Source organism: Arctopsyche grandis, chromosome 1 (assembly GCF_051622035.1).
Source record: "Arctopsyche grandis isolate Sample6627 chromosome 1, ASM5162203v2, whole genome shotgun sequence".
In the NCBI taxonomy this organism is placed as follows: domain Eukaryota; kingdom Metazoa; phylum Arthropoda; class Insecta; order Trichoptera; family Hydropsychidae; genus Arctopsyche; species Arctopsyche grandis.
In genome coordinates, this window is record NC_135355.1 from 39,130,083 (window position 1) to 39,141,192 (window position 11,110).

An 11,110-nucleotide genomic window follows, 5' to 3' on the forward strand; every position below is an offset into this window, starting at 1 on the left:
ATAATAATAAAAAAAAATATATTTTTTTTTTTTTATGGGGTGGGGGGCGTATATAGCGAAACGACAGAATTGTTGAAGACGCGATTATTTAATATGACAGGCGGGAAGAAAGCAAAACAGCGGCAAACCAGCATTGCTGAGTTGGTCCCAACTCACAGGATGGTGAACGATACTCGACCGTGTCGTAGGGCCCCTACATTGTTATAAAAACACAAACATTTGCATTACCATCTCAAGTGTCCGAGGTTTGAAAACGAGAGCTGTCTCATTCTTTCCTTTGATTTTTATGTAATGGTATTTAATTATTTTTCAATTTTTTCCACTCTATATATAATTTTTTCGACTAATTTTTTTCGGCCACCTTAATATTTCAGCCGCTGTGTGCGTTGCACATACTTGTACATATGATAAGTACGGCTCTGCGTCTCTATAACAAGACTATAAAAGGTAATCCGCATTTTGTCGAGAAAAAATAAAGGAAACGAAAATATGCTATTGAGAACATTGGCAAGTTTGTGATGGGTCTAAAGTGTAGGCGAACATTAGCCTCATTGTAAAAGTGCGAGAAATTCAAAAACAGTAGGGGGAAAATTCGTTAGGATTATTGGTAGTTGAATTATTAGTCACATCACAATCGCCCAAAAAACAATTTTTACCATGAAAATCGCAAATACGGAATATTTGGCACTCGCTTTCTCGTTAGGATGATGGACTTTTCGGCTGCCAGATGTTCCGTTCCTTTACCCTGCGCTGCAAACGATTGCAAAACAAGCGCCCGCATGCTCATTTCATACTTTTGTCTCGGCTTTTGCCATTTTAAACTTGCCAGAAAGATCCAACTCAATTTTAAGAATTGCCAATCATCAATGTACATCGAAATGTCATCTGCGCAATTCCATGAATATAGGTCTGTTCATACTTAACAGCACTGCACGGCTTCAGCACTGCACGACTCCGTTTCAAATATGTCATTTTATTACATTTCTATTCATATCTACCTACACGTCGCGGTCACGTCATGTTTACAGAATTTGGCCGAGTGCAAGGCAAAATCGGCTTACATTAGAGGCCATGACGATACGGCGCAATATTGCTTACGTCGTATTGTCGAGTACTTGCAATATGAATGCATACACGTGCATTCGTAGCTACGTGTCAGAATACAAGTCAGCAAAAATGTTTCGACGTTTATCGAACGAAAAATTATGTATAATCGCGCTGTTGTTGGAAGAAGAAGCTCAAGAAGAAAATAAAAAAGCACGGAGGCGTTTTGATGTGCATCCCATGTTAAAAAATAGAAAAACCGAAGGAGAGTTTTGGACACTGTATAAGGAGCTTGTGGATGATGGACAAAATTTTTTTAAATATTTCCGTAAAAAATTAAATTTTTTTTTTAAATATTTGCGCCAAAACCATGTCGAAAGATTAAACAGCTGTCAACTATCACTATCGATAATTGGTTCAAAACAGCAAAGCGGCAGACTCATGGCACGTAATTCGCGTGTATATTTCCACGATGGCCAAAAAACGGATACGATACGTAAACGTGACGGTTGGTATGAATATACCCATACAAAATGTACCAAAGAATACTTTTCGTACGGCCGGATACCTGCTGAAGTCGGTACGTGCTGACTAGGTATGAACAGACCTTAACTCGTCTTTCGTACATGCTGAAATTCAAACAGTTAAAATGCAATCGAAAGAGCATGCAGGCTGGTGGTTTGCAATCATTTGCAGCAAACCCCACCAATAATCACCGAACTGATTTATTTTCGATGAAATATAATGCCGGCTGGATAGCGATTCACTCGACAGCCATATGAGGAAATAGCAACAGCAGCGAGTGGTGGGAGTTGGTTATAAAGGGCAGGGGGCGGAGCCGCTCAGTTGACAGCACGACTCGAGGGGGGCTGCTCGTGATCGTGCTCGTGCGCGAATTCACTCCAATTGGCTCAGATCAGCTCACTTCGCCACTTCACCACTTCACCACTTCACCACTTCACCACTCCACCACTCCACAGGCGACATGACGCGTGAGTACAATTGCAATTTGTGACCTCATCATACTACATTATTCGGCTGGGGAATACTCGTAGTCGTCGTAGCGTAGTCGTAGTCATAATAGTGTAGTCGTAGCCGTAGCCGTGGGGGCGCCACTGTCGCTCACTAATATTAGCCCTGTTTAGTGTATTCACTCGTACCACTACACTACCGATCTACTCCTACTCATCGTTCTTACCTCGTGGCTTGTGGCTCATCCACGCCACGCTTTGTCTCCTCGCAAATGCAAATGCAAATGCAAATATTTGACCAGCTTTCGGGCGTTTCGTATGCTTTTGACATATGCTCTGTCGTTCGATATGCATTCGTATGAAACCAGGTCAACACACACACACACACACACACACACGCCCACACACACACACACTCATACTCCATCCGTCTGTCAATACGATTATTTGAAGATATCGTTTTTTTTTCATCACGACGCAATTTGTGACAACAAACAAGTTGACGCATTTCATTTCGTTCGTATCAATCGCTAATTTTATTCCGTCGATTGATTAAACGTCAACATCAAATCGTAGACTTCTCTCCAACAGTGTCTGAATCACTGTCGAAACAAATGAATGAAATATATATTAAAAAACAAAAACGAAAAAAAAAACGATTTTCATTTGTTTTTGTTTCATTTGAACAATTTTAAATGAGAATCTTATTCAATACTATCAAACAAAATTGTCTTTTATATTTGTAAATTTTTCAGCTGTATCCCCAAAAACAGACAAAAATATCAATAAATCTATATATTTTTAGTATGAAATAACGATTTATTACCCCTTCTAACAATTAAATATAATCTAAAAGATAATAAGATAGTTCGGTGCTACTTTAGTATGCGGTCTACCTTTGAATCGCAGTCGACTATTTTTTTTTATTTGTATCGTAGCAAACGGTCTCTGTGACGGGACCAAATGTGAAACAAATATCGGAAGGCAAAGATCGAAAATCGAAAGATCTTAAGTCGAAAGATCAAAAAAAAAGGGTGCATGGTATACGGAGCAGGAACAATAGGAACAGGCTTTTCCTCCTGTATTAATGTGCGCGCGCAGAATTTTCAGGATTACAATTCAATTCAATTCAATCAGAATTACAATTTTCAGGAAAAACACCATCTATGGTAAACTGCAAGCTCTGTTTTATCCCCTCAATTTCTTCACATACTAAATGGGCTGCAATAGTATTGCGTAGGGGTGGGTGGAGGATCCAAGTAAAAGGCCTTAATCGTTTCATAGCATTTATTGATGATTAAGGAGATACACGCACTGGCAGTGCTCAGTCCAGAATGACATGATATCCCCTACGTACCGCCTTATAAGGGGTAGATCTCTCAGGACGTCTAATCTGTTTACCTATTGTACAGTCACGTATTCAGATATGTATTCCCACGGTATGGGTCAGTTCTGAGAACTGCACGGGAATGCTATCGCCGCAAACTAAGTGCTTGCACTTAGTTTGCAGATAATCCTCGAAACCAATTATCCCGGTCGCACGGTCTCTGGGATTCTATTTGGCTTAATCCGACGGCTCTTTTTAGTATACGTAACAATAGCAAAATGCCCAAAATACGTGTCTCTAGCCATAACCCATGCGATGGTATTTCATCGGGCACAACACTAGTCCTATTAGAATTATAAATATCAGTATATTATTTTTTGCTAATTTCACTAAATATGATCCGGCCTCAAGTTTCTAGACATGTTAAGTGTCGTATTACTTATGCAAGATTACACTTTAATTGTAGAACAAAAAGAAAATGAACGAAAGCCGTGTATGTATTAAAATACAATAATACCTGATTGTGAAACTGCAGTATTGCCGAAATGTTAAGTTAGCCGTTTTGTAATACTATTGAAATTTGTATTTACCAATAACTAAACGTTAATTAACAAATTTCGACCTGTCGATTGGGAAATTTTTGTTTCCGAGTGTGTAAAACCAGTTTTTCTTGAATGCCAAGGATTTTCACTGCCATCGTATTGTGCCGTCCAAACAAACACTATCGAATTAATTTTCTTCTCGAGCTATTTTCTCGCATAAATGATGATGATGATGCTCTATTCGCCACTCGTTGAACCCAATGAGGCCAATTTGGCTTGATTTATTTGTTCCGTCTCCAAAATCGACCGGCTTTGACCCGATAGAGTTGATGTAATTGGCGTACTACCACTTATATTGTTTTACAAAGCGTGTTAATTTACTTGTTGGTGTTTTACAGGTGGTAACCAGAGGGATTTGGCACGGGCCAAAAATCAAAAGAAGCAATTAGAGCAGTCCAAGAAGAAAAACGCCGGCGAAAAGAACGGAATGACCCTCGAACAACGAAAATTTAGGTATACATGCGTTTATTTGCTCATTTTTAATTTACACATTTTGCAAGGAATGGTATTGAATTCACATCCGCTCAAATATTATAATTGTATATTTAACCGATGTGTGCTCTTTCAATTGTGAAAAAAATGTATTGTTGTACAGTTTTAGCATTGTAAATGTTTTTTCTAATTGATGAATGCCATTCGATGTATAAAATTGATGTTAGTTTGTAGGTGATTTTGTTTTACTATATACAATATGTATGTTGAATGTAAATTTGTTTTAGTCTGTTCTTTCTGTTTTAAGAAACATATTGTATGCATAATCTTTGTATGTGTATATTTTTTGTTACCACCCCCCAGAACTGATGGGATTAGATGATGTTTCAAAATAGACGATGTTACAACTACCGGCCCATCCAGCACTTTGTTGCTGCTTGGTGGTTTCTCTCGAGTTTCGTTCGTCCTTTGATTGCATTCTTCTTATATAGAACAGGTCAGCAAAGAGTATTCTAATAAGTAATTAACGTTAAAATGCAAAATGTCGAGGAAGTTCTCAGCCGAGTGCGGCTCAATTCAATTGAATTCATTCTGTAGTTGTATTGTTCTTCAAAACAATCCGTAAGTATGTATGGGATGTGTCCTTATTGTCACAAAATATTGTAATAATATTGTTTTCAACTGTTCGTATAGCTTCAAAAGGATGAAATAATATTAGAGAAAATTATTCGAATTACTATAATATTGTTGCGTAGGAGTGGGTGGAGGATCCAAGTAGAAGGCCAAAGTTGTGTCACAGCATTTATTGGTGATTAAGGAGATACACGCACTGGCAGTGCTCAGTCCAGAATGTCTTGATATCGCCTATGTTCCGCCATATAACGAATCGGTCGCTAAGGGCATCTTTGACGTCCGGTTACTTCCCTATTGTTTAGGCATGTACCCGGATATGTATTCCCACAACACTCAGTCCCACGCTATAGCTGTCACTTCTGAGAAAGGACCAATAGCGGCCAATTCGGTGGCCATTGTTAAGCTTACATGCACTCAGTCCAGAGATAATCCTTGAAACCAATTATAACGGTCACAAAGTCTCTGGGATGCTACTCGGCCTAATCCGATTGCACTTACTCGGCGGTGTACGTAACAATATTATATATTTATTAAAACAAAACTGTGAAAGACCTTGTTGCCTTATTGTATGTAAATCTACATTAATTTTAATTGAAGAAAAAAAAAGAATACTAAATGTAAAACATATTTTATGACGTCTGTTTTTTATTTTTACTTATGGAAAACTACCATTTCCTTGCATTGTGTGTTTATATAACGTTTATTTGCGATTTTTTTTCATTTAACACATAATATTTGTCTGCGTTAATTATTTTCTAGACACTCTCTCGAGGTGTCGCTTTTTTTTAAATTTAAATATTCGGTGTTAAAAGAGAAATGTATGTATTTTCAAAAAAAAATGATGTCGAATTTTGTATATTAAATGATTCGTTTCAATTGCAGAGATGCGGAATTGATGAGAGAGAAACAGAAGAAGAAGGAGGATGATGCAGCGGAGCAATCGTCCACAGCCAAAAGCTAAAATTATCCCGTCGCAACTTATCATTAAGCTTAAAAAATGAATGTTGATACTGAAATCACACGAGTGAAAATGTTCGTATTGTGAGATACTTTTCGTCTAGATATATATATTAATCATTTCGAGTACGATTACAGTGAAATCTTTTTGCTATTTTTTTCTTTTGTTATTATTTGAAATGTGTTTTTTTTGTATTATTATTAAACCTCTTACATCTGTATAATATATCAATTAATTGTCAAAGTCCTGTACAATAGATAAATTGTGTAGGGTTAAGTTGCTAATGTTGTTTTTTTTTTTTTTTAAACCACTTATTGATCATTGTCACCGGGATCATCACACTTTCATAAATGTATAATAAACTTGTATTTTAACGATAATCTGTATTTGTAATGCATTTTCGTTCTCACCTCGTCAATGTATGTATGTCGGAATGAAATTTTTAAAACTGGATATACATACAACTATGAAACTGATTATTTGGTAAGTATATTGTCGAAAGATCTGCATTAAAGGTGTTCGCTTGAATATGTGTGTTCTAAATTAAAGATTAAATTGTGACGAGTTGATTTTTTCGCGTGATGTGATTAGTGACGACCGTATTTGTATATTTTAAACGGTAAGTAATTTAAAGTGGAATTTTCGTGTAAATATGTAAATAAAGATTTGAAATAATATTCTTTTTCATTTGTGCTATTGTATTTTATTCCTCGCGTTGAATGCTGAAATATGAAACGTGTGTTTTGTCGAACGTGATTTTAAAAGAGGGAAGTAAAGAGTACACTTATTTGTTACTTTGGGTGTAAGTATTCAAAAAAAGTTTTTTAAAAACATACCTCTTCTATAATTTGTATATAAAATTATTGTTTTGAATAAAAATACCAATAATTTTATTTTACTACCGCCATCTATGTTCAACCTTTCCACCTACTATACATGTCCTAGCGAACATGCCCTCAGCGCGCGAGACACGCATAGATGTCTTGGAAGTTCCAACCTGTATAAGAGCCGTCTATTGTGTTAAAATTTTATAACTTGGTTGAAAATATTACTAAATGTATACTTTACCAAATTCAATAGATGGCAGTAGTCAAAAAAAAATATATAGGTTGTAAAATTCAAAAAAATATTACAACCTATATTTATAGTCGAAAACGCGATAACAAAATCCGCAAAAAAGCAGCCGCGTACAGGGCATGTTCGCTAAATTTGGTGACGCGGGCAAAGGGTTAAAACTAATAAACAAACGGTGGATAAACGTCAACGACTATCAAACGCCTCTTACACGATATTTTTGCACCATCGTATTGGCGAAGGATCCATTTACTTATATTGATGACCAAAATGAGCAATATGGCAAAGTATGAAAACGATCGGATAAGAGGCAAATTTTTTCCTGAATTGTAATCGTAAGTGAAACGTAAATGAGGTATGTAATAATAAAAAAAATGATTAACTTGAAACAAATTCCTACATTGGATAGAGTTTTATCAGGTGTGGACTAATTTAATTGACATGAATAAATGATATTGACGAAAGAGAAGCTAGTTAGAGCTTTTGATGATAAATAGTAGATTTATTAGTGCCAAGAACATGTTAAATTGAAGTCGAATTATATGGTTTGTTTGATTCCATCTGTTCATTACAGCTTCGATATGTTTACACGTTGGTTAATTATTGTCATCCATATGAAGAAGGGTTTCCAGATCGGAGTGAAAGATGCAATGAGTAGTAGTGATGGAAGTAGCTTATCATTAACATCTTGGACAGATTGTTTCCAATGAATCTATAGAGCAATTTGACTTTGTGGCAAAAAAATCTTATTTGTTTTCAAAAAATAAAAATAAAAATCTTATTTAAGTTGCGAGAAACTTGTGAAAAATGACCGGTATTGTCAGAAATTTTTTTAAAACCATTATATTATATGAATAAATTAGGAAGGGAGTTTGAACGATTGTTGTGAGCTATTAAAATATTTAAGAAACATGTTTTTATTTGAACAATGACAAAAAACCATAAAATCCTGCATGCATTGTTTGGCAGAAGTATTAAGGTGACTAGATTTTTTAAATATTAACCCTTTGAATGCTGACCAACGCCGATCATTGTTTTGCCAACACGTCCGTGAGCCTGAAATAAGCCGATGAATGTTGTTTTTTGAGTATGTAAAAAATAAACAAGAATACTACCCGTGCCTTTCTAGGTAGCATTGAAAAAAAAATGCATTGAACATGGGTCGTGTAATCCGTGTCAATGTTTATAAAGACTGGTTTACACCAGAATTTCTGGGTTTATAATAGCAGAATTTCTCGATGGAAATCCCTAACTGATGAGTATTTTAGATTGTAGCTTGGCATTAAGATTGAGAGCATTATATTTTAACAACAATGAAGAAGATGGAACTAGTTTTAAAAAAATACATTCATTAATAGACTTCTTTTTGTTTATTTTATATTAGCCAGCAACATAGTTCGATCCCATGAGCTGATCCAATTGAAAATAATTTTTCTGAGTATATCTGTAATGCCGCTGGTCAGACCTGGATATTTATGACTCCAGATCGATCTTTTTCAATCAGAGTTTGCCAATTTTCTCTGATTTCATTGTTGAAACGGTTCCCGATTAAAATTGGCTAAAAACCTTCTTACCTACTATGTCACCACTATTTGAGTATGATTAATGTACAATAAAATGTATGTACAATTCATAGATGTCTCATTAATTTGCGAGTTTTCAGTGTTTCGTAATTCAGCGACTTGTGTAATAAAAACGCTGCATTGTTTATAATTGGCAAGGAAGGCGCATTATAGTTTACCTGTAAGGCCTTCCTGGTATAAAATGAGTAATATTAAATAAATATCCAGGATTTCCGTTATCATAAGGAATGGTTCCCGGAAAGACGCACTAAATTGCACTGAATAGTAGCTCAGTTTCGAGAAGTCAAAAAGAACTTACGCAATAGAATTCCACAAAAAAAGGTTAGCACCCTCGGATAACAATAAATATTAGAGAGTCTAAACCAGATAGAATTAGAGAGTCTAATGTCATATTAATAGAAGTGGCTTTAGGCGTCATATTGTTGTCAATTGACGATTGTCCGCAAACAATCCTAAATAATTTTAGCATCAGTCGTATTTGATGCTTGGTGCTCGACGCATGTCCGATAAAAACTTCTCTGTTTGTTTATATTACTCGCAAGCATCGGTAAAAATTGCACAATGCATTCAAAAACACAAACAACATAGGATACATTTTTATAAGTAAATTGATACGATTGTATTCCGTGCGTTGTATAATTGACAACAATTATTTATTCGTAAGGGCCCTTCTATTATTATTACATTTCTCTGGTTTAAACTAGTGGCGTAACTACTATGTAGCGGGGGTAAGCAATGCTTACGGGCCCACGGAGATAGGGGGCCATAAATTGTCAAAATAACTTCAAATTAAAACACGTTTTGCGGGAATGCAAGTAGTGAAAAACTATTACGGTTTTCTTGAACCTAGGAAAATTATTAATATGCTGGAAACAGATAATGCAGACCATTGTTTGAATCTCAGAAAAAAATATCCAGAAGTTTTCTTAGATTAATTCGAATCTCAATTTGCTCATGTACTTTTATTAATAAAAAAAAGATCTTTCTGAAACAATGACCATAATGCAATTTTCTAACCAAGTATATACATAGTTGTTTGGAGAGTGATTTTTCAAAAGTATATACCACATTTGAGGGGTATAAAAGCAAAGGTGCCTATGTCCTATGTGTGGACATATACACCTTTGCTTTTATATCCCTCATTTATGCTATTTTTACTCTTCCGGTAACTGTCGCTAGTGAAGAAAGAACATTCAATAAATTAAAGATTACAAAAGAAATTCGATCGGTCCAACCAGACTCAATGAACTATCTTTGTTTACAACTAATTCATGAGAGTATGTTTACAACTAATAATAAGAAGAAATTTTAAAATAGGTGAGTTGAATTAAGAAAATTATATTATGTAGCTACATATTTACAATATGGGGATCTAGTCTTGTTGTGAAGGTCTTCTTCACCACCAGTCCGCCATGTATTATAGACAGGTTCGTCTGTGTTCGGTATTAAATACAGCCATGTTGAATATGGTATTTATTTGGTAGTAACACGTATACACAAGTATGATTAATTGTTGGCAAAAGTTTGTCGTTCAGCGGTCTCTGGATATGGTAGAGTGTCGCTGGCTCGGCATTCAGCTATGTTCAGCAAGTCTCTGGATACGGCAGTGTGTTGCTGGCTCGTTGTTCGGCTATGTTCGGCAAGTCGCTGGATATGGTAGAGTGTCGCTGGCTCGGCGTTCGGCTATGTTCAGCAAGTCTCTGGATACGGCAGTGTGTTGCTGGCTGGTTGTTCTTCCAAGTCCGCGTAGTGAAGTGGTGGCTGGTCAGGAGCTGGATGTTGACTGGTCTGCTGCTGTGTGTCGACGCTTGCTGCTCTGGGTCGACTGGCGCGGTTTGGGTTGTACCTCCTTTTATAGTGTTTTTGGAATGCTTGGTGGAAGTGGTTATTGACGCGTACGAAAGGAATTTTGTTTTCGTCGAGGCGTCGAATTTTCTGGAATGCTTGATGGAAGTGGTTATTGACGCGTACGAGAGGAATTTTGTTTTCGTCGAGGCGTCGAATTTTCTGGAATGCTTGATGGAAGTGGTTATTGACGCGTACGAGAGGAATTTTGTTTTCGTCGAGGCGTCGAATTTTCTGGAATGCTTGGCGCCTTTCCGCTCGATGTATTTTAATGGTGGCGGCGTGTTTCGACCGTTTTGGTTCCACTCGACTGGTAGGGGCGTTCCGCCTGAGTTTAATATAATGACTGCAGGTGCATGTCGTCTGGGTTTCGGGAATGTAGTTTGTTGTTGCGGAATATTCTCGAAGGTTTCGATGACGATGACGACGACGAGATTCCTACAACAATAATTATATTTATATTAAAACTGCGATGCGAGAACAAAAATTTGGTATTTCGATTTAAAAATTCGAGGGGGGGGTCCTTGATGATTTTTGCTTATGGGCCTGTAAGACAGGTGAGGGGGTCGCCAGTGTAGAACAGGGGTCACCAGTGTAAGATCGCCAATTTTGTAGTCGGCGGTCATCAGTGTAAGACAGGT

At 36.6% G+C, this 11,110-nt stretch overlaps 1 protein-coding gene across 1 annotated transcript; it reads left to right on the forward strand.

Annotated features, from left to right (window-relative positions):
* The first annotated feature begins 1,809 nt into the window (after nucleotides 1-1,809).
* LOC143919996 (putative SERF-like protein) lies at nucleotides 1,810-6,864 on the forward strand. The gene is made up of 3 exons (XM_077442657.1): nucleotides 1,810-2,036; nucleotides 4,283-4,397; nucleotides 5,892-6,864. The coding sequence occupies exons 1-3, from the start codon at nucleotides 2,030-2,032 to the stop codon at nucleotides 5,968-5,970; spliced, it is 201 nt and encodes a 66-aa protein (XP_077298783.1). The 5' UTR covers nucleotides 1,810-2,029; the 3' UTR covers nucleotides 5,971-6,864.
* Nucleotides 6,865-11,110: the final 4,246 nt, after the last annotated feature.